The sequence below is a fragment of the Thermobia domestica genome, chromosome 10 (assembly GCF_964235325.1).
Source record: "Thermobia domestica chromosome 10, izTheDome1.hap1.1, whole genome shotgun sequence".
In the NCBI taxonomy this organism is placed as follows: domain Eukaryota; kingdom Metazoa; phylum Arthropoda; class Insecta; order Zygentoma; family Lepismatidae; genus Thermobia; species Thermobia domestica.
In genome coordinates, this window is record NC_137463.1 from 32,887,084 (window position 1) to 32,912,819 (window position 25,736).

At 36.1% G+C, this 25,736-nt stretch overlaps 1 protein-coding gene across 3 annotated transcripts in view; it reads left to right on the top strand.

Moving 5' to 3' along the window:
- The window catches only part of miple1 (midkine and pleiotrophin 1), a 256,418-nt gene that overhangs the window by 137,314 nt on the left and 93,368 nt on the right, over positions 1-25,736 (top strand). For all 3 annotated transcript variants that reach the window (XM_081727959.1, XM_081727960.1, XM_081727961.1), the window contains exon 2: positions 9,082-9,214. In XM_081727959.1, the coding sequence (XP_081584085.1) occupies positions 9,088-9,214 (127 nt within the window). In that variant the 5' untranslated portion in view covers positions 9,082-9,087. The remainder of the gene's footprint in view (positions 1-9,081; positions 9,215-25,736) is intronic.

Consider the following 25,736-nt stretch of genomic DNA (forward strand, 5'->3'; position numbering starts at 1 on the left):
TCAAGAGGATAAAATCGGGCTTAAACAAACCTTCTATTATCTTTTCAGAGGTTTTTGACGCTATTAATATTTTGTCTCCCAGCAAGCAACTCCATATGAGAGACTTGGTTTTCATTAAATAATTCCGCGATAAAGCTGAGAAACCATTGTCATTGAGAAAGAAATAATTTTAGGAGACGTGGAACTACTACTAGAATTGCGCACGAGAAGAGACGAAACTACTTTTACGAAATATTTTCGAGACAAAACATTCTATTCGCATCCCTAACTACCGCACCATTAGATAAAATTCAGCTTACTACATCAATACTATACCAGGGTTCCTACCGGTCAGGGAAGTCAGGGAAAACTCAGGGAAAATGGTCCAGGTCACGGAAAGTCAGGGAAAAGACTTGAAATCAGGGAAAGTCAGGGAAATTTTAGAAAATATATTTTTTCTGATATTAATTTTACACCAATTTCAGCTTAGCCAACCATTAATGATCACAATATGGAACGTTGCTCAGATCTTTATGGGTGGTAAGTGGAATGTACGTATGAGCAGTTGATTATTATTTGTTTCTATGGAATAAATGTTCTTATATATAGGTATTCACCGTTATTTATTCCTTATTTATACGTCAACGTCATCCGACACCTGTCATGAAAGTCAGGGAACTTCCTGCCAAAGGTCAGGGAGAAGTCAGGGAAATAGATTTCTCCAGATCAGTAGGAACTCTGTATACGCCTCAGAGTTGATATGATATCGTTAAGTAAGTACGCCCATGAACACACTATCAACTGGATAGCCTCATGGCATAACGCTACTACCATGGATGTTTCATGTGGGCACTGTACGCTCGATCAGCATATGTCATCCAAGCAAACTTCCATGCGTTTATCCAACCTGAAAGTATGAATCATGAATCCTCACTCCATAACATCCATAACCATCAATCAGATATCAGTTTTGAAATTAGAAATTAATATATTCTGCTACTGCATGATAACCGGCACGGCTCTGTCTGCTAACTGTCCTGACTGAAATTTATACCTTAATAGCTACTTGGAACTCCTGTGCTTTGGCATGTTTTGGATAGTACCACAAACAGTTTTCCGTCTTTCTGTGATTCCAGAGTTAGAGTTTCATGGATCCTGTCTGATGTGATGGTTCATTCTTGCAGATTCGTCCCATTTTCCACTTGTTCGTGACAAGGGCTACAATTATTTTTTGGGACCCGTCACTTCTGCTTATACAAATATTTTCCATTTTAATGCCATTTCCAAATTTAAAACAGCATTATCCTGCTAGCTTTTCACCAACAAATGTTCTCAGAGACTGCGAGTACGTATGCGTGGTGTCCAATTACTTTTCCACATTCGGTGTAGCTATAGAAAGAAATAACATGAGGAGAGGAAAGGAGTATGAGTACTTCGAAAAAAAAATATCTATTAAGTTCAAACTGTGGTATTCAATAACTGTTATCCCTGACAAAGAAGGAAATTTATTTTTCCACAAAGTCACACATTACACAAATGCGCTTCGCCCACGTATGTTCTGGACTTGTTACACGCTGTAAAAGGAAAGATAGCAGTTTGGTCAGCAAGTCATTATTCCACAGCATGTGTAACAATCGTATGATTTTCAAACTTCTTCCCGTGAACAGTTGTTTATTTTTATTACTTGGTTGGGAGGGCACTATCGTCCAACACTAACCATATCAGCGTGTGCATCTTCGTCGCTCTTGGGCCTTCCATCTGGAAGTACCGGTATTTCATTACGGCACGCACTTCAGTTTTCTCCATTTTCACAATCCAGACGCACTTGCTACCTGTAAAAACATAGAGAACAGACCCAATATAAATGACCTGGCCCTGTACGTTGACACACACATACAGTATTTCTAAAGATTTTGAGTACATTACAAGCACAGTATTTTTGGTTCCTTTCCTATATCAGGACAATAATTGTTGAATATCTCTCGTACTGTGTATGTAAAAATACAGTGTTAAGTAGCAGATTGTATCTGTTGTTGCTTGTCTCTTCTTAACATTGAAGTCCTAACAGTAACAGTCGCAACGTGACGCATCCACTTGTAAATAAAGTTGTCCACAAAGTTTCATATAATAATACCTCATGACTATATCGTATCATAACTATAGCTACACAAGGTGATACAACAATTTTTCACAATAGTTTGGGAAATAGATTCCTCACATCAAAATAAGAAAAGAAGTTCATATGGACCTGTAGTCGGAAGTGCATAGTTTTGTAGCTATAGAGTGTAGGGATGGCTAGAACCGGTTCCTGTTGGAACCGGTTTTCGTGTCTGAACGGATCCGGTTCCGGAACCGGTTTTTCGGATCCAGGTGTGGAACCGGTTCTCAAGATCCGGTTCTGGAACCTGGTTTTCGGATCCAGGTCTGGAACCGAAACTTTGTGACGATCCCTATGCTAAACCCGAGCTGCTGGAAGGCTGTGGACAGTGTGCTAGATGAAATGGTGGAAGCGACAGGCAGGCGCCCAGGCGGCGGCCGCTTGTCTCATTTGGCTAAATAAACTGGGTAACTGGCAAACTCAATGATTATACAGGCAAACTGGCCAAATCATTTGGCTAAACACCCACTGGTGGACCAAAATAAATAATTTAAAAAAACACTGGTGGCCCAAAATTTTTTCTGGGGGCACAAGAGAGTCTGGGTGGGGAGGGCACAAGCGCATGGCCCTCTTTGCAGTGTTTTGAAGGTGAAATTTGTGCCTCCTTTATGGGTCTTGGGAGGCTTTCGGATCCAGGTCTGGAACCGGTTCCTAAGATCCGGTTCTGGAACCGGGTTTTCAGGTCCATATCTGGAACCGGTTGCTAAGATCCGGTTCTGGAACCGGGTTTTCGGATCCAAGTCTGGAACCGGTTCTGAAAACTGGGTCTCCGAGAACCGGTTCCTCCCGGAACCGGAACTTTGTGGCCATTCCTAATAGAGTGCCGAAGACGTAAAATAAAAGAACTTTTAAAGGTCCATAGATCCAATACTATAGAATGAATCGTAGTCGGGTCATCCAAGACATCACTGAGGAACAAGTATGTTAACTGTACAAATATCCATCTCTCAGAACCTCCGGTATTGCACAACCATTTTTTAGAGAGGCTGTGTGGGAGTACTTGATCACTCTCAACCTATCTCTCTAAAAATTGATATACAAGTACTGAAGCATTCTTAAACATGGATATTTGGATAATTCACATACCAGTTCCTCAGCGATGTCTTGATCCGACTACAATAGGTCCCATAGTAGTGGAGCTATGACTTTTTAAAAGTTACTTGTTTCATGTTTTCGACACCCTATAACTCCAAAAATATCCAGTTTTAAACACAGGTCCATTTGAACTTTTTTTTTCTTATGTTGATATGAGGAATCTGTTCCCAAAATATTGACATTTTTGTAACACCCTGTATATCGTTACCTCCTACACGAGAAGTGCGCAAAATTTTTGATTCAGTGATCTACATCAAACTGAAAATCTTTGGCGATCTGCCTATGTACAATTGCCACTGGCACTGCACTTATGGTCTTCAGTTTTAGAGGGGAAGTAGGAGCTATGTCTTCCCAAAGTGGAGTAATGTCTTTCCACCAAATTGTCTTTCTTTGACAGGGCAACACAAACTTGCACACACACATATATATCATCATCATCATATATGCTAAAATTCTGCTCCGAATACTGAACAGAAGCTTATATGGAAGAACAAATAAAGATGTTGAGGAAGAGCAGTTCGGGTTCAGAAGAGGCAAGGGCACAAGAGATGCTATTGGATTATTATAGGTGATCGGTGAAAGATTTATAGAAAAAAGGAAAGAGGTGTATGTTGTATTTATTGATCTAGAAAAGGCTTTTGACCGCGTGAATTGGGAATTGTTGTTGGTAGTTCTAACAAAGATAGGGTTGGAATGGAAAGATAGAAGACTCATAAGAAACTTATACATGAACCAACAAGTAAGTGTTAGGATAGGGGAAGAACTGGCGGAAGAGAGTGCAATTGGAAGGGGAGTTCGACAAGGATGCTGCCTCTCGCCAACACTATTTAATGTCTATCTAGAAGAGATAGTGAAAAAGAGCCTACATGACGATGATGGCATTTCGGTAGGAGGTAGAATGATTAGATGCATAAGATTTGCAGACGATATGGCGCTTGTTGCAGAATCTGAAAAGATAATCAATAAAACGTTAGAAAAAATGAGAAAGGGCTTTGAAGAATATGGGATGAAAATAAATGTTAGAAAGACAAAAGCCATGGTGATTGGAACGAAGGGGTCTGTGTCAAATATGAAAGTAGGAGGGGAGAAAATACAACAAGTGAATAGTTTTCGATACCTGGGTAGTATTCTTAGTAATGACATGAAATGCGAACGTGAAATAAAAGCAAGGATAGGAATAGCGAAAGAAGCCTTTAAAAGAAAGAAAAGTCTGTTTTGTGGGACTTTGAACAAAGAGTTGAGAAAAAGACTCATAAAATGCTTCGTGTGGAGTGTTGTACTGTATGGGGCGGAAACGTGGACATTACGTAAAGGTGACGAAAATCGACTGGAAGCCTTCGAAATGTGGGTGTGGAGAAGAATGGAAAGAATTAGTTGGGTCGAGCGGAAAACGAATGAGAGAGTGTTAGAAATGGTGGGTGAGAAAAGAACACTTTTAGATATAATTAGGAAGAGGAAGAGAAACTGGTTGGGACATTGCCTAAGAAGAGATTGTATCATGAGGGACGTCCTAGAGGGTATGGTGGCAGGAAAGAGAGGGAGGGGGCAAAGGAGACTACAATTAATGGATGATATTAAAACAGAAAGATCATACGCGAAGACGAAACGGTTAGCGGAGGACCGTGGAGCATGGAAGCTTCTCAGCTGCGGCAAGTGACCTGCCAATAAAGGCAGAATACCTATGATGATGATGATGATATATATATATACACAAAAAAAATCATCCTTTGACAGAACAAAGAAGAAATGTATGTTTTGAAGTTTATAGTTTCTTGTCAACATCGAGGCTATATGAGACGTGGATCTACAATTTAACGGGGAATCCAAAACAACGGAGTGCGTTCAAAATTTCGATACTCTCGCACCCAGGACCCCTGCACTAAATGCGAGCGTTCTATTCATTAGACCAGTAGAAGGTCATAAATAAGAAATAGTGTTGCCATTCTTCATGGAAATGATATATTCTCGCTCTTTTATTCGGAACTATTTTACTTAAATTGAAAAAAATAAAACGAAAACTTTGTTTTTCGTGCCGGCTAGGGTAAAGGAGACGATAATGATGAAAAATAAATTAAATGGTGGAATAAAGAAACTGGAAGAAAACGGGAGAACCCCGGTGTTTGTCCACCACAAAGTTCACTTGATACGAGCTGGAATCGAATCAAGGACCCCATGCATCAGAGGTGAACGCCCTACCACTGAGCCACCGTTGCCCCTTCAATTTAAACCACTTAAAAAAGAATGGTGAGTAATATTTGTTTCCAGATCGCTTTTTCGTACCATAGCTCGCGATTTACCCTACACTCTGCGGTTATCGCGCAGTCTATCGCGATCGACTGTTTGGCTAGCCCTGCCCTACACGATCTGGGTGTGTAGGCGTCAAATCTTTCATTAAAAAATTAATGATTGCAGACAAGAATGCTACAGAGGGCTGATTGACTCCCTATACGCCATTTTGTTGATTATTGAGTTAAATTTTCATAACTAATATGAATCAATATTATACAAATACAAATAACCATACCAGACGTCACAGTCACTAGAGAAAATGCAAACTGGGAATTAGTAAGCGTGCTGTATTGTGATTGGCCATTTCAGTAACTTGGAAATTCATTACGGATTGAATATTCATATGTATAACTGAACTAGTGGCGTTTGTCAATATCAATATGGATATTATCTCTAACTGCTCTCTTGAGAAATATTTAATGATCATTTCAACTTGGATTCCACAGGGACAGCTCGTATTGCTGTTTCAGTTATACATACTTCATGAAAATTTTAATTTATTCATTAATTAAATAATGCAAATATTTTATATCGTTTCATTTATTTCAAAATACTGAAAAATACCATTTTCTGAATACAGAAACATTATAGGATATTACCAAGAGTCTAGTTGACTATAATTGAATCCAATAGAGTTGTAAATGTTTCTTCTGTCTCTATTTATCGTTATTAAAATAATTCTTGTGCTACTTTTAATCAGTTTCCTCCCAATCTTTTGCATATCTGTAGATTTGAACGTATTATATTTCTTCCCATTTAATTCATACTTTAACCCAGGCCCGTATCCAGGGGGGTCTGGGGGGCCTGGCCCCCCTAAATTTTTGCTGCCCCCCTAAAATTTTCATGGTAGGCTTGCAAATGAACTATAATATGGTGATAAACTATAATATTGTTGGATCGGGCCTCCCTAATTCAGCCGCCCCTCCTAAATTTTTGGCCTGCTTTAACCCCTCAGCGCCCAGTGTACCTTAGAAACTACACTTAGGTTTTTGTTTATGGGATACCTCGTACACTCTCTCTTTATGCGTTGCGGAGTTTTAAAATTATATTCGGGTAACAATACAAAACTGCTTTCCTTCGTGCAATTTCAAAAATAATGTTGTGTTGACTTCTCCCATCTGTCAAGTTAACTCGTCTGTTCAACCCGTTTTACATAATTCGCTCTAACACCCCATGCTGAAGAGATTTTTCTTATATAATGCGTAATGCACATTGTGGTTGAAGCATTGATGAAATTGGATGTATTTCCAGATGACTCACTTGTATTGTGTTTGATGGTGAGGAATGTTAGTATACCTCAAAAGGGTACACTCGTCACTAACGAGACCAGATTGTCTGATTCGCGCACTTTTTTCCCCTAGAATGTTATTGACGTAATAGACAACGGGGACACAAAGATGCAACTCGAGAGGGAGAATGGGGAACTGGCGCCCTCCAATGGCATCGTCTACTGTCTCAGTCAATCATGTTGTATTGTAATATAGTCGCTGAATATAAAATTATTACTTTCGGTTTAAAAAAAAAAAAAAAAGCTTCCGCCCTGTTTATATAAGTTTCAAAATTATAAAATGTGTTAGAATTTTTTAACGGATATTAAAACAAAAATAATGAGAATTTTTTGAATATGTGTTCTCTTTATTGTGTGTATTTTTGCACTAATCGATCGTGTATTTCCTTCAATACAGTATTTTGTTTTGTATATTGAAGAAATATTTTCAAGCAATTATTTAAAAATACGTGTACTAGTATTATAAAGAATCAGGGATGTACGCAGGGGGTGGGTCCTGGGGGTCCGGACCCCCCGGAATTTCGATTTTTGTGTAAATTTAGCCTAATTTTAGGGGCAATTTTAGGAATTTTAATGTAAAATACCATGCCGAGGACGCCATTACTAATCTACAAGGAATCCCCAAAATAGATCTTCAAGTCTAGTGGGGATCAAAATTATTGAAGCTTCCCTTGAATATTCCTCATCTTACACATACCCTGTATGACTTGACAATTAACTCAAATCCACGATAATTCTGATCTTCAGGCTAGTAAAACTAATTAAAAATACATTTCCTTATAAAATTAGAATTTTTACTTTTCAAGGATTGATATTCTCATCTTATTAGTGTTTTATAATTATTTATTTGAACTACAAATGTAGCACTTATAGTTATATTTATCTATAACTTCGCATGCATTCTTTCACAGTGACGTTTCAGAGGTTAATAAATTTAAACGTAATTCAAGAATATAACTTCGTACCTTAAATACTTGCAAAATTAGTAAAGTAAATAAAAAATTAAATTACATTTAATAAAAAGTTAGCTAAACATATACCAGGTGTTATTAACCGAAATTGTAAAGTGTATTGGTCAAGCGTTTTATGTTGTCCTTCATAATTTTATATGAGCGTCGTAAAATACACATAACGCTTCGATAATCTACTGCGGAGTTCTCTCGCCCTTGAAATAATATGAGTAATTTTCGCACAAGAAGCAGAACAAATTCATCTCACCTTCCTGATGTGCAACACTCGTAATCACCACAGAGCTTAGAGGCTCCACCCTCTTTCCTCCTCTTCCGTTCCCCGTAAGCAAATAGAGAACATAAGTTTTTGCAGTTACAGTCAGAGGGTGATTACATTATATATAAAGCCAAAGGTTTAAAGGTGTGTTCTGTGACAGCTGGCGGACACTAGAAGGAGCCAAGTCAGAACACGTGAACAGAAGTAACATAAAACATCGTAACTTATACTATGGTGCCGAATCTTTTATGGGCATAAATCAGGGTTCCAAATCCATATCATATCAAAATAACTTAAATGTGGGTTCAGCCCTTACTCGTATACAGAAAAAATGTCCGTAATTGTTTTTTTTTTTTTAAATATTTTTCTTCATAATAATCAGGAAGGCATTTGACTTTGTAACAACATTATAGAACCGTACACTCATATTTCATACTTCATAGGGTAATGCAGAGTGATTATAATAAGGCTCTGGATTTGTCCATGTTTACACTAGATGAATAAACTGATATATCAATGTCAAAGTCACATATGTGTTGAAATATATGTAGGAACATATCAATACATAGGACGACCAAAAAGTCATTGTATGCATCCATAATCTATTATTATTGTAGGATACACTTGTTGCACAACTGTGCTCTCGTACATAGGCGAAGATAAGCCATAGGTGCAGAGTCATTGTATGAAACCCCAACTTATTGGCCCAATGCCCGAATTGATTTTTGAATACTTTGTGACGTATGATTGCGTTAAGTACATGCTTACATTTTTAAGACCATCTTGTTAGTACTTCGACGGAAGTAGGTAGTAAAATAGTGTGCAAGTACAGTCCTGTGTATGTTACTTAGCTTTCCAGGAACTCTTTACAGTTACTGTAACCAAGCCATCGGCACAAGATACAGTTCAAAGTTGATGTAAGTAGAGACTTTTGAAGAAAGTGCATTATCTTAAGACGTGTACGTGTAATGTGAGGTAGAAGCACAGAGGTAAGACTCTCATTTGAGATGGTAATTCTCTCTTTTTTCTCTTATGGTTGTTTCAGCTCAAAATGCAGTGGGGTGTAGCGCTTTTAGTTCTCGTGGTTGTAGCTGCCGTGGCGTCAGCTGAAGGAGAAATTTGGGAAGAAGATGAACACGAAGTCCTCATCAGAAGCGAGCGGGGAACCAGGAACAGAGGTAAGCATTACTCTTCTTTTTATCTGTCTCAGCGTCTGCCAAAGATACTTTTTCAGCGTTAGAAACAAAAGAAGTTTCAAAACGTGTCTATCATCAGAGCTACTTTCTTTTCTTTTCTTTTTTTCTTTTTAAATGTAAAATTCTACAACAGCCAACTGCTAGAGTTAAAGGTCTTCGTTATGTTTCCCTATTTTTTTTCTTTTGTAAAGTTTACTGAATAATAAGCACAATGACAATTAGCCCATTGATTGATATTGAAAATTATTTTTCCGTTTGCTTTAAAACTGACTGGAATTTTATTGATTTTTTCTTCAATCTAGAGGTAGAAAAGACAAGGAAAACCATGACAAACGATCGGAACTCTGTCATTAGTGTCAGAATGTTGCAATTCCAGTATTATACAGGTGTTCGGAAAGTCTGTATTGAAATATTTTGGTAGAGTCTTAATAAAATGTCTGAGTTTATGCCCGTCACGTATTTATTTACAAAAATATGCCTTTACAAAGTCTTTTTGTAACGTAATAAATGCTTTCAGAGTCCAGAAATCCTCAGCACACAATCGTGGTTTCGGATATATAGGTCCAATTTGACTTAGGTTAATTTAGGAACCCCTTGTTCAATGTAGTTTTCGGGGTAGGTAAGTAGAAGGGTTGTCCTTTATCCAGTGCGACCTCAGGAGATTGTTGTGAGACTTACGTAACTCAGTGCATCCCCAGGAGGAAAGTAGTTGTTAGATATCTCTTTCGCTGAATGCAGCCTCAAGAGATGATTTATTAGAAGGATTTCTCCTTAACCCAATCTGGCCTCAGTAGAAGGTATTGGAGGTTAATGATAAGTTGTTAACTGATATCTCTGTCCATTTGCAATCCTCTTTTATGGGTATCCTCTGAAGGGGCGGCACATGAGGAGAGAATTGTCCATCTTCGTTTTCCTTTCAAACCAACTTTCCTGATTTCTTAAGTGTCCTCCTTCCATCGTCTGCTGGTAACAATGTACACAATAGCACGTGGTTGTGAATGAAGCATGCGTTTATACATGTGAGGGTATGGAACCTTACAATATACAGAACTATGAGTTCGATTAAATTCTTTCGAAAACAAAGATATAATCTAGAATAAACCTATATTTATAACAATTTCTGATACTAGTGTCAAATTTCAAATAAACAGAAGCATGTTGCAAACCCTCGCAGAAAAGTATTTCTGTGTATGGCTTTGAATACGTCATGAATTAGGTGCATAGAGACTTTCCGAACACTCTGTAGTCAGTGTTCTGAGAATTGTGTATATTCATTACTACCAGAGATGCCTGTTCTTTGCACATATTGAATAGTATGCAACCATAACACAGTAAAGTTATATGGGTTGCCTAACTTCAGAGGCTTTTGAGATACTCTATATTTGAACCTGTCTGTGTAGAGAGCGTGTGTGACCCTTCCTCCTTGTTCTCCGTGGAGTCGGAATCGAAAAAAAAAAAAAACCGACAGATCTGGTGAACATCTATCTTTGTACAAAATTTGGCGACTCCTTTCTATGTTTAGGTGGTGATGCACGCTCCTCCTCCTCCACAAGGGACCTGAAATTACTCCATACTCCATTTTGGACCTGAAATTACAGAATAACAATGTTCGTCATAATACGTGTTGTTCCAATGACATTTGTTTTCAAACATTCTACTTCTGCAGATTTTACTATTTTTCGCCTTATAGTACACCCATTCATATATAACCTTACTTTTCTACGAAAGGGGCAAAAACGTGCAAGTTCTTTCTTTCTTCCCATCTTAAGGGAATATTACTCTAGGTTCGGAACAAGAAATGAGCATGTAACGAGGTGTAACAAATTTCGCACATCGAATCACAGTTTGCTTTTATAATTAATTTCTAACGGACGCAGTACCATCTATCACATGGTAGACGCATATATTCAACAAACGCCTTTGTTATCCGGGGCCTCCTTCAGCCACTTTGAGAAATCAAAATTTCACAATATGGCAACGTCGCAGATTAACTTGGAGCAATTAGCATTACTCTATGAATACAACAAGCCGTTGAATCGATTGCTACATTAATAAGTGATGCCAGTATCGGGCGCCATTTTTAGAACACCCGATACTGGCATATATATATATATATATATATATATATATATATATATATATATATATATATAGAGAGAGAGAGAGAGAGAGAGAGAGAGAGAGAGCTATATAGGGTGTCTCAAAAGTCCCCTGACATAGGGTCATAGGATAACACTGTTATTATCAGAGTTATGACAAAATGTAAGAGGGGAAGTTGTCTCCAAAATATGATGTTTTCAATCTAAAGTGAAGGAATTTTATAAATCGGACGAGCCGTTTGGGCTGTACATTCGTTATGCAACCAATGTTAAATGAAAATGCAACGTTGCCATTTACCTAGACCCACAAGATAAGTGAATGAAGTTAATGTCTTTTACGCTAACATGTCGATGGCAAGCCCCCATTTCAAATAGTAACTTATGTGGTGGGTCCATGTAAATAAATATATTGTTGTCTAATCATATTTTTCTCACCCAGTCATGCTTCTATTCAAAGAAATACTTCCACTATCACGGAAACATGTAGTTGTACTTTTTTTTCATTCAGTCATAGTTTTATTACATATTTGAGGCAGATGTTTTTACCTTGATGCTTTAGGATAAGCGGGAAAAAAGACGAAAACAGAAACACATGCTAGCATTTTAGTGGAGAATATAGATTGAAGTTGGCAGTGGAAAAAAAAATCCCTTACTACGTTATTTTCATCTGCTCGATTCGGTAGATCGAGGAAAATAAAAAATGCGAGCGTAGGTCCCTCGTATTGGGATTTGTAGCAGCAACTTTACCATGTTATCACACAACCTCGATTCAGCTTTCATCCTCAACGTATTGTGGTTTCTATCCCGTTGTTATATTCTGTCTATCTATACATCGCTGGTTGGCTAGAAGCATAGAAGAAACCAATTACCTTTCCTTATACTGTTATATCTTTTATGTATGCATACAATTTTCTTCCTTTTCTTTTCACCAGGCATGGTTCTTTATTTCTTTTTTTTTTCATCTTTCTTTTGGACCCTTGTCCCTTGAGGACTTCAAGGAAGATTCTCATCGGGGCTCGACTGCGAAGAAGTATCGATCTAGGAGGTCCTTTTCTCTTGACAGGGTGTTTGTATCTCTGTACGTGTGTGTATGTGTCCCTCCTTTTCCAACATTCTAGCAGCACTTTAGTTTTTAGTGTGTGTATGTGTGTGTGTCCAGTATAAAAAAGTTTTCCAACTTATCTAGCCACTTTTGCTCATGTCTTTCAAAGTTACTTTCGTAATGCAAGAAAATGGAAGACCGTCTTAAAAGTTATGCAGTTACTTCCACTTTTTTATTTATTTATTTTTAGTTTCCTTCTTGTTTTTCCCTCCGGTTAGTGTTCTGGAGTCGACCGTGATTTTGAAAGTTACTACAACCTGTCATTCAACAGTTGATGCCTATGCAATAATAATAATAATAATAATAATAATAATAATAATAATAATAATAATAATAATAATAATAATAATAATAATAAAGTTATGCTTTGCATTTGCAAAATTACACACACACACACACACACACACACACACACATATATATATATATATATATATATATATATATATATATATATATATATATATATATATATATATATATATATATATATTGGAGAAAATAATAATTCCCCATATCAATCAATAGGTTTAAATAAAAGATACACTGGTATTCAGTATCGTTAAGTAGAAAATGATTCCTTCCCGTTCTGCCTAAGGACCCTCCAGCACTTTGTAGAAAATATTTTCATTGACTTTATCTTTAGGCAGAACAGGAATTCCCATTCTGCCTAATCCTTGGAAACAGGGAATTTTATGCAAGGAGGATTTTTTGGGGGAAATGCAGCACTGAAATCCTTGACTTATAGCGTGTTTTTATGTAGATCAGAACTCATGTTGGTATATTATGGCTGTAGTAATGAGGGTGAGAACAAAACCAAGCGATCAAAATCTAAGGAAAATTCTAGCGATGCGGACAAAATCCAAGGGATAGAATTATAGTAGTATATATGATGATTTTTTCCCCCTTCAATTGTTATATATTCTAAAAGTTATTTGTATTTACTCAATTATTTTAAGATACTGAAAACCCAATAAAACGTAAAAATGTAATAATAAATGGGCAGATTGGCTGTAATTACTTTCACACACACACAGTATGAAAAGTTCTTGGTACTACTATTTATTATACATTTAATACATTTGGAATACGTTCTGCATATTACTGTAAGACCATTCATTTTAATTATAAAAAATAACTGTGATGTTACTTGATTTTTTAAAAAAAATCTCATTCTTATGAGGTAGCGTATAGCGGTCTTTTGAGTGTTGTAGACCCTATAAATATTTATTTATTTTAATTCTGAAGATCTTTTTTTTTTTTTTTTTTTTTTTTAGCAAAATTAAAAATGTGAAATATATATTTATTATAACAATCTTCCGTCTTTTATTGGGTTTTCAGTATATTTTTAATGTTATTTCAATAAAATCAAGAATTACGGATAACATTTTAGATGCATTACAGTTGAAGAACAAATAATCATCCTTTTAATAGGCTGCGCATATGTTTCTGTCCCTTGATTTTAGTGCGTCTTGTCAGAATTTTCCTTGGGTTTTGTCCTTTTGGAATTTGTCTTGCATTCGTAATAATCTGTTTAATAATTCTAACAGAGTGGTGTGTAAAAAGAATAAATAACTATATCTTCAAGTTTCATCATAAATTTTAGATTTTATTCTACTTGTTCTCTGAAAAATGACTAGGATACCGTTCTGTTATTAGCAGTGTTATTCACTTTTACTTTAGTAAAAATGAATGTGATATTTTTTAAATACCTGCAGAGAAATGGAAAATTGATTGACACAGTTGCAAGAAATCCGTTTAACATTGTAACTGAAATAAACATAAAACAAACTTAATTCGGTCTAATATCAAGTCATTTCATATTAAAATTTTATTCAGTGTTCCATGCTACGGCTCTCGGATGAAATTTTATTCAGTGTTCGGATGAATCTGTTTCATCTCGATCATGCTACGGCTCGCAGTACGTAGAAGATGCCACCGTTTACATCATCAAGACGTGTTTGGCCAATATTAAATAAACAATGCAAGAGGATGCACAAAGCGGGCCTTAAGAAAGAGTATTAGTCTTCTACATCACAACTCCTTTTTCGGTATCACCTTATCAGCTGATTTTTCATCTATACATTATTCTATAATATAAGCAATAGTATCATATATACTTCTATTTTCATATTTGTACTATCAATGTAAATAGCAGCAATACAAAATATCAATATCACATATTGAAATACTTGTATGTTTTTTTGTAGAGTTTCAATCAATTCAAAAGGTCAAGTAATCGGGGATAAAGACTGTCTTATGCATCCTTTTGCATTGTTTAATGTATGGCCAATCAGGTCTTGAGGATGTGAACCGTAGCACCTTTTACATACTGTGGGCCAGAATGTTGGCGATGAACTATTGAAAAACGGAATAAAATTTTGATGTGAAATGACTTGATATTAGACCGAATTAAGTTTGTTTTATGTTCGTTTCAGTTACAATATCAAACTGTTTTCTTGCAACTGAGTCAATCAATTTTCCCTTGCTCTGTAGGTATTTTAAAAAATCACATTCATTTTTACAAAAGTATATGTGAATAACACTGCTAATAACATAATTGTATCTAGTCATATTTCCGAGAACAAGTGAAATATAATTTAAAATTTGTGATGAAACTTGAAGAAATAGCTATTCTTCATACAGATTCTGTTTCAATTACTAAAGAAAAGTTCCCTAGAAGAAATTCCTCCTTGGATTGAGTTCCCCGTCTCCAAAGATTAGGCAGAACGGGAATCACAGTTCTGGCTATAAATAAGATCATTGAAAATATTTTCTACAAAGTGCTGGAGGGCCTTAAGGCAGAACGGAAAGACACCGTAGAAGAAAATGTCAAACCAATCATTAAAATTCCAGTTCGTTCCAAAGAAAATAATAATATCCCATATCAATCAATAGACCAAAAAAAAAAAAAAAAAAGATACGTAGGTATTCACAATCAATAACTAAAAAATGTAAAAAAAAAATCATTGAAATTCCAATTCGTTTCAAAGAAAATAACCATTGCCCATATGTGTATCAATCAATAGGCTAAAATACAAGGTACATAGGTATTCAACATCGTTAAGTAGAAAATAGTGTCCAACAAACTATTGAAATTCCATTTCGTTTCAAAGAAAATAACAAGTGCCCATACGCCTATAAATCAATAGGCTAAAATAAAAGATACACAGGTATTTAACATCATTATGTAAAAAATAATATCAAATAAATCATAAAAATTCCAGTTCATTTCAAAGAAAATAACAATTCCTCCTATCAATCAATAGGCTAAAATAAAAGATACACAGGTATTCAACATCGTTAAGTAGAAAATAATGTCAAACAAGCCATTGAAATTCCAGTTCGTTTCAAAGAAAACAATAATTTATCATATCAATGAATAGGCTAAAAATAAGATACACAGGTATTAAACATTGTTAAGTAAAGAGTAATGTAATGAGATTAGGAATGTATGAGAATATACCTTATATGATCAAGGGAGGGGGGAGAGAGGGGGTTCATATATATATATCCAGGATATGATCAAGGGAGGGGCTAAACCATAGTTTGAAGTTTTATCCAGTGTAAAGCAGGATTGAAGCCGATTTTATACAGTGCCTTAACAACACAATTACATAGCAGGCATACGAGTATACCTATCACGTTCCCTCAGGTACATGGGAATGTATCCAGTATGTGCCCTATGTGCCTCTGAGAGAGAAATCACATGGATGCCAAGTGATAGTCACAGTCTATGTCCGCCCCTGGGCACATGCCTGCCGTGTACCTAGGGAACATGCCTAGTATGTTCTATGTATGTTCCCCATGCCGTAAGCGTCAATGAACCACAAAATTACCCCCCCCCCCAAGATATGTTAAATCGCCTATATGCGTAATGTGTTTACATTAAGGTGTCTAAAAAAACACTTTAAGCAAAAAAAAAAAATGTATTCCAGAGTAGGCGCGAACCACCTACCTTCGGATTACTACCCGCGTGCTCTTCCGATTTGGCCACGGAGGCGACGAAGAGAACGTCGCTTGTAGAGGGATAAATTGTTGAGGTCTTTTGAATTTGGCTAATCAGAGTGCTCCCTTAACGTATATATTCGACGATAACGTTTGGGATCAGATAAAATCTGCTCGCCATGTAATTTTATAACAAAATGATGAGTGTCGATTTATTTTCTTCCATGTTCACTTTCAAATGATAGGCGACAATTGCCATCTAATAAAGTTGATGCGTTTGTTGCTTCTAGTACACAATCGCTTAGAAAAAGAAGCAACAAATTCGTCAAATGTGGGAGATGAATTTAGAACACCTAAATGGCGCATGCCTAGCACATCTTGTGCTGTTAGGTTATCTGAAACAGTATGTACACTCATGTCCAAAATTATTGTCGCCTGTCTTTAAATAGGTTGTTGTAGGAATATAATTTGATAACGAATTCCCCGGTATTTCGTACAATGTTTGTACGTGTATAATCGACAAAGACATGTATGTGGTAAATTTCATGCCAAAAGAGCAGTAAATAAGAACAATAAAACGAAAGTAAAACTTTCTTGTCCATTTAGCAACATTTTATTTTACTCATTCTAATTTTCGTATTTATAATTCTTTTCTTATGACCACAAATATACATTTCCCGATTATACACATAGTTTCAGTATTAAGAGTACCCTGCAAAATCATTATCAAATTATATTCTTACAAGAAGACAGTTATAGATATTGGACAATCATTTTGGACATGAGTGTACCTAAAGGACTTACCTAGAACATGACAGATATATGACTCAAGTGACGACATAAAAACAAATGACTGTTAGAATGCGAAACTGAGCCAGGTATATAAATGTTATATTTGTGGTACATAGTTGCAAATATCAATTAGGTGTAACAAGTACCTAAAACTGAATATCATATGTGCGAAATGTTGGGTACCTAAAAAGTAGGTGGGACACCTAATTGGCACATGCCTAGCACATCTTGTGCTGTTAGGGTGTATACTTGAGCGTCAAGGGGGGCTATAGGGAGGGTCGTCGGTTGGCTGACAAAACCACGTATCTCAGTTTTGTCAATTTTACAGGAGAGCAAAAAATAGTTTTTGAGCTCTCGTTGAGAAGCTGTAATTTAAATAGATCTTAATTAAGAAGAATGACATTTGGTACCAAGAATAAATAATGATAAGCCATGTATCCGTCGTGTTTATCATTCTTCTAGCTGCATTTGGATTTCCGTAATTTTATAATTTTCAGAGATACGTCACTACGTCTGCTCATAATTATTACATTTGAATTCGATAAATATGAGATACGTACAAGCATATGTAATCTGAAAATCAAATGTGCATGTATTTTGTTTGGGAAAGTTCACGAGAAACTTTAATAGTAAGAAAAATATGTACATTATCAATAATAATATAAGGAAAGAAATGCTTTGTTTCCATTTTGGATTTAATGGATAACTTCTATTATAATTACATTGTTTCATTATGTACAGTTATACACTTTATTTTTATTCTGTACCAAAATAAACATTACATTTAATTATTCATTACAAAAATAAAATATGACTATTATATAATGTAAACCTATCAGATTTGAAAACATAGGAGGTGCTATGACATTGAAATATTGTTTGGAACTACAGGAGTGCATAGAGTCACAAATAATAGTACTTCATTATAAACATTACAATCATTATTGAAACAGATTTGTATTAATGATGAAGATTAACATAAAATTGCTTGTACTCAGCATTTCTGATTACAGGAAAAGATCCTGAACATAGTGAAAGCAAGTCATCGTATTTTTCCTTTGAAATTCTTACTGGTGTAGGGTTACATGGTTGCAGCTTTCTTGAAGCTAAATGCTGTATGACAAAACGTTTCAGAGAGATTTGCTTGTTATCTTCTTGCAAATGACTTGTATTCAAGTAAACTACATTAAGCGAACTTCTAACACATTTTAGTTCACGGATGTCCTTCCATATGAGCTTTGTATCATCATTCGTCTTTTTACTACTGAAAAGACGCATTTCTTCAGCTATGGCTCTGAAATCCAGAGTCTTAGGTTTCTAATGTGTGAACAATGTAGGGATTTTTGCGTCGTGCGAAGTGTATGATTGGTACTAGTTGGGCAGGGACGAACACTTCTTCAGTTCGTTTTATTGCTTGCTATATAGCACTATGTGCAGTCACCCTCGTTCTGTCCATGGTGTGGTTCAAAAAATCACAACACAATCTCGGGCAAATTTGTAGATTTTAAGATTACATACGATAGTGCAGCAATCACTATTCTATTCTTATTTTGACCAATGCAACTGTCGGAGTAGAGGTGAACTGCGCTTTCCTTCTGTTGATCAAGAATAATGAGATAACGATAAAGACAAATCGCTGTCTCGCATGCTCCACTCGCACTGATTCCCTCGTGCCATAAAAAGCAATGACATTCTTTTGTACGTAAATTATAAATTGTTAAATTGTAATTTGACAGACGTCGCTTGTAGTCCGAGGATGAATGATCAGAAATTGTCTGTGAAATTACTTGCTGTAAATCAAAGACAGCAGCTACACAGGAATCACTTTTCTTACTTTCATCTTTGAGTTTTCTTACTTCAGTTTTCTCCGCCACGTGCATGTTAAAAATATTCTAAAGGAATTCCTTTTCATCCACAGTACTTTCAGAATAGGTCTTGGAAAGACCGCACTGGTCCTTTTAAGTTGATAATTTCCTTCCCAACTCGTGTGTACGAGCGCAGTAACACTCTACGAACTGTTTCGTCGCTGTTGTACATTTCCCACGTCTGAATCGTTAGGTCAGGATGCAGATACTCCTTGGATGAATCCTTTCTGCAATAATGGGACTCCACTCTCTGAAATCTGTTTATGTGATCCTTTATTGCGTTTCATTTCCTCTTGTCCTCTTCTTTCAAATGTTCGTGTCTTCCTCTCCTCTTCTCGCCTTCCAAAACTTCGGTTTCTTGAAGATTCTTAATTGTTGTTCAAACAACGCGCTCACTTATACCAAGTGTGATCAAAAACATCTTTCTGCAAACTTTTATTCTTTCACCTTGTACTGAAACATGGTTTTTGTATGTCGAGATCCTTTATTCTTTGTAGTTCTTTGCAGAGTTTCGACAATTTCTAGATGTCGGCTTATGTATTCTCTTTGAGCCTGCAGATTTCCGGTGTTGTAATATGCATTCAAAATATTTTCTCTGTTTTCTTGGTTATCTTTTAACAAATAACATTTTCCTCCTTTGAATGTACAACCTGAGCATGAAGGTCTTAGTACTCTTTGTTGGGAATGAGGCTATGGAGTATGGATAACAAAGGTTATAGAAGTTTGCACATGCCTAGATATGGAATGTTTGTTGCTAGGGATGACACTGTGAAAACAAATTAGCATATCAAGATGGATTTCAATAAGAGTACAATGTATATGGGTATTTAGGAATCTTTGATGTTATTTCGATAAGTATTATAATCAGTGAGTAGGAAATAGATGCATGGAAAGTTAATGGAATCTGGATTTATATTGGGTACTCTCATGGGGATATGGAATTTAGTGGAATAATAGTAATATGTACATTTATGTTTGTTGGTGTAAAAGCATTTTGTCATAACAAGTTAGATAAGATGTTCTATTGGATTTGGAAACATTGGAAGATAGTTAGCACAGATCCAGTTTTGACACTCCAGTATATTTAATAAACCATTTAATCTTATCTTACACTCTTCTCTGTGGAACAACTTTTCCTGTAGTCGAACTGACATATTCGTGCCCTTCGTTCCGTAGCTTTTGACTTCCTTTCTTCTTCAAACCTCGAACAATAGCCGTGATCGTGTTTTCTTTTGGAGAACCGTCTATTTGAAACTGTTCAGGTGAAGCTGTTGTATCTAGAATGCATGTATTGGTGTTTACATTGCCAAATTTACTTCCCTTTTTAAATAACACACGATGCTTGATAGTGTGATGTTTACAGTTTGTATCATTAATGAAATGATCCCAGCAAAGTAGTATTTCGCAACGGGTACAACTTGAAAATACCTCGTCCTTGCAGTTGCGATTTTCGCAGATATTACTGTTACGCGATGTAGGATTGTAATCAGTATCATCAGGATCACTTCTTGAGAAACTATCGTTGGTAGACGTGTCTTCGGCTTCGCACCGTCGGCGCTCCAATTTGTTTGCAATCACAGAAAGAGATACACTCATGTCCCACATAATTGTCGCATATCTATAAATGTTTTCTTGTAAGAATATAATTTGATAATGGTTTTTCAAGGTACTTTTAATACTGATACTATGTGTATAGTCGGGAAATGTATATTTGTGGTCATAAGAAAAGAATTATAAGTACGAAAATTAGAATGAGTAAAACAAAATGTTGCTAAATGGACAAGAAAGTTTTTTTTTCGTTTTGTTGTTCTTATTTACTACTCTTTTGACATAAAATTTGCCACATACATGTCTTTACTGATTATACACATACTAACTTATAAGAAATACCGGGCGAATTCGTTATCAAATTATATCCCTACAACAACATTTTTATATGATACAGATTCACATGTGTTTCAACAACTGTCCCTTTGTACCATTTTCTATCCTGTGGCCAGTAAAATTTAACTTCTGCCGCAAGTGGGGTGATCTTTTTTCTTCCTATTGGTCGAAGTTTCTCAGAACTAACGACATTTTCACTGCCGTCTTCCCACTTCACCAACATCTTAACGATGCAAACAGCAACCGCAAAATGAAGTTCAATTCAATATGATAGAGTACATGTGTACTCAAAGTTGAAAACAGAAAGAAAAAATATAGTAAAAAAAATAAAGCTCCTTTTTGTATATGAAAACTATTGTTAGTCCTCAAGCGACATGATTGATACATTTGTTTATGTTACCACGCTATGCTATGACATATTCTACACTAAAACCAGATTAATATTATTTCCTCTTGCCGACAAAGAGAAATTAAAGCATTTCTTTTTCTACAGGAACTATTGTTACTAGACTCTAAGCGCTACGATTGATGTATTCCTTTCTTTTACTGCCGCAATGCTATGAGATACGCCTATATTGAAACTTAATTTAAATTTTCTCTGTTGACAAAGAGACGTAACTTGAGATAGGGCGTTACGTCTGGAGGAACATTGCTCAAATCGGAGATACGTCAGAACTTTAAAGTGCTGTAACTCCTATGTTTTTGCGTTTTGAGTTGCACCGCTTTGTCAGGTGTTGTAGAGTACCCATATATATACTCAGAGACCAATAACTAAATTTACGTAAAAAATGAGATACGTCGTTATGTTAGCCAACCGACGATATATATATATACAGAGGGTTGATTAATTCGTGTGTCAATTTCATTTGTTCACTGTGCAAAAGTGGTATGAGGTAAAGCCGTGTAATTTGGTGTAACTTTAGATGAAGAACATAAGTTTTGTTTCGCCATAGAAGCATGCCACTTTTACTAAAGATTAAAGAGATATAGAGTCAAAGGTCATGTTTTGATTTTTTTTTCCTTATGGGATTGCAATGGTAAATTCTGAAAGAGCCTGAAAAAACTTAAATTGAAGTGATAACAAAGAAAAAGCTGTATGGTATGATTCTATGTCGCAAGCAGACCAAATATGCGTCAGTCAAGTGTCATGGTCAGAGGTCACTGTCAGATCAAGATCACAGGTCATCTTGAGAACCCATTTAAATACACTGAAAACAACGCAATGTCCGTACCTCATCATGTCAAATAGGTTCTCAAGGTGACCTGTGATCTTGATCTGACAGTGACCTCTGACCATGACACTTGATTGACGCATATTTGGTCGGCTTGCGACATAGAATCATACCATACAGCTTTTCCTTTGTTATCACTTCGATTTACGTTTTTTCAGGCTCTCAGAATTTACCATTGCAATCCCATAAGGAAAAAAATTGAAATTTAACCTTTGACCCTATATCTCTTCAATCTTTAGTACAAGTGACATGCTTCTATGGCGAAACAAAACTTACGTCCTTCGCCTAAAGTTACACCAAATTGCACGGCTTTACCTCATACCACTTTTGCACAGTGAACAAATTAAATTGACACACAAATTAATTAACCCTCTGTTTATATATATGTATATATATGTAGTGTAATATTTTAGACTTTCTTCTTCTTCTTTTGGGAAAAGAGCTACACACATAACTCCAGAAGCATGGAATTTGGCCACAGTCCCTACAACCATGAAAGGGGAAAAAAGAACAAGTCGCCAATTACTAGTGTTAATGTTTGTTCTTCATGTACAACTTAATGAATACGAAGCAAAAAGCTTACTTTATCTATTCGTTGACAACTTTCTTTTCCCTTCGTATGCTGTGTATTTGTTTGTACAAGCTACCCAAGAGCAATTTCCTTTCTCATCTCTTCAAAAATGCACGTAATAAACAAACATGAAAACGTAGAGTCTTTACAACAGAACTGAAAATCATATTTAGAAAAATGAAGATTGGATTAAAGAACAAACAAACAAATAATAATAAATATCATTATAAGTGGTGATACCGCAAAACCTACGAAAAAACACAGTCTGCCGCTGATATCCGTACTACAGGGTGCGGCACGTAAAACCGGCCCGTCGTAATATTCTGGTATATTGTGTTTTTGGCAAACCTTCCTACCAAGAGATGGCGTGTCGAGGTCGGGTCGACTTACGTGACCTGCAGCAGTCACGTGCAGCCGCAGCCAGTGAAACTTGTCGAAACTAGTTGAGAAAAAGGCCTCGTTGTGTTAAGCCGGGTGAGTGTCAGTGTGTGATAATGCCGTATTCGATACCCGAGCGGGTTGCCATTGTTGAAGGGTTCATTCTCACTGAATCTTTTGTGAAAACAAAGAATTTGTTTCGGGAGAAATTTCCAGGACGTTCTGTGCCAGCAAAAAGCATCATTCAGGAATTGATTGAAAAATGGCGGCGTACAGGATCGGTTCAAAATGCTCCCAGGAACAGACGACCATCTGTCTGCACACCTGAATTAAAGATGCAGGTGGAGGAGATAATGACAAGAAGTCCTCGAAAGTCAACCAGGAGATTGAGTCAACAGGTTCATGCGAGTGAGAGAAGTTGCAGACGTGTTTTAAGGGGACTGAAGTTAAAACCGTACCATTACATTTCATTTTATGTGTTCACTTTACGGGCCGGTTTTACGTGCCGCACCCTGTATTTGACTATAATTAAAACATAAATTCGATCTTGCTGATCCTGTAATGTATATTTCTTGTAGATAGGATACTAGAGGGTGCTGAAAACGTCCTGGCTTTGCCCAGAAAGAGAGAAGTAGAGGGATAAAATTACATAGTTATTCAACTCAATATTATTTTCCCCTGAGACTGATGCTCAGGGTACAGCGTGTTACAGCTTTTCTAATTATGGAAATTAAAGTATTTGGTTGTGGTTGAAACCAGGTCTCCGTAGCATATTGCGGACGTCAGGAATGGCTTCAAAATGACCCTTGATATGTTTCTTCAGGTTTGGGAACAAATAATAATGAGAGGGACCCATGTCAAACTCCAAAGTTTACATATATATATAGTTTCTAGCAGCCATAAATTGAAAAGTTATTTATGTTGTTTTCACTTTGGATATATCCTAGTACTGATACCTTTCTAGAGTTAATTGATACAAATAAACCATATGTCCAATTATTCTGCTTGCTTGAACATATGAAGCTTAAATATTAGGTTCAGCCAGAGAAGTTACATTGCTTCCGGTTCAAATCTTTACACTGTAGTCTCTACACCAAAAACTATTGCTATTTTGGAATTTACACATTAGTTGGCATGGCAACGCCTGTTCATTCAATCACATTTTGTGAATGATTGAACTATTAAGATAATTCAACAGACAAGGCTATTAAGATAATTCTGATTTTAGAACAAATCATCGGAGTTGGTTAACTATTTCTGTTGAACCTATTAATTACTCATAATAAATCCGATGCTGGTGTAGTTTTGGCGCAGCACATTTTGGAAGATTTACAAATAAAATTGAAAATACATATTTATAAGGAACAATATTCTGTAGGTGACAGAATTAAATACAAAATAATGCACCTATATTTTAGATTTACTAGTGCTTTACGACGGATAAAATAAGTGCTATTAGATGCTATTTTCCACCGGCAGTGTATTTCCGCACAATGTACAGAAGCTCTATTTTATATTTACAAGTAGAGCGTTACTAGTATAAAACCAAGACAAGTGCTATTGAAAGTCGTATCATTACCAAAACCCACTTCTCTTCAGTACCCTTGCTTATATACTCACCATCGCTGGCGCGCCTGCTGCTTTCGGACGCATGCGCGCTATTGCGCGAACTCACCTACTTCGCCTTGCCCTGACTAGGTTAGATAACATTCTTGTTTTTAGTGGCTACCTAGCACAGGTTGGTTTGTGTGTTTTGGACTGTAGTTTTTATGCCGTACAGTCGGAAATCATATTTATACGCAAATCGTAAAAATTGTATTTTTTCAACAAGTTCTTGTGACGGCCTCCTTGAATTTTATCTAGGTCTATACCAAGTGAGATATTTTCATGTCGCCCACCGCAAGTCATATAGAGGACAATAAAAAGGAAATTAGTGAAATTTCGAGTGGTGATCCAAAAGTAAACCTGCACGATAAATCCAACCCTTCGAAATACATGAATTTATAAATGAAGTGAAATTATCGTCATATATAAAAATTCTTCTTAATATACGCCTAAATTTTTGTATTAAGAGCCACGTAACCAACAAATATTAATGCGTTTACAAACATCCTACATCTGTGATGTCACACTATGGCGTAAAGGGACAACTGTATAAAAGCAAAACTAAAGCAAGCGAATATATTTCAAATGATAATAAGTTAATAATAATAATTTTAAAAAATACTGTAATACAAACGAGTGGAATAATGAGGACTGGTACAATGTTTTAAATACTTAGAAAAATATGTTTTTGTTTGCTTCTGAGTAACTTCATATAATAACCAGGTACTCGTTAGCAATCAGGTCAGTATTCCCTTCATCCTGGAAACTTCTTGAATCCTCCTTAATCCGATTTTGGAGAGACCCATAATTTCCTATATCTCTTCCTTCTACGTGTCATCTTAGGATTAAGAGATATAGCGAAAGTGTATCTGTCCATTTAAGTTAGCTTCACAGGAAGCTATTACTCCCTTGCCTCGTATAAATTTGTTAGTTCCCCTGTGTGCGACCATAGATTTTGCTTTTAGCTTCAAGTTGTTTATGAACTTATCATAGTATTGGGCAAACTTTATTTTACGGAAAACATTCAG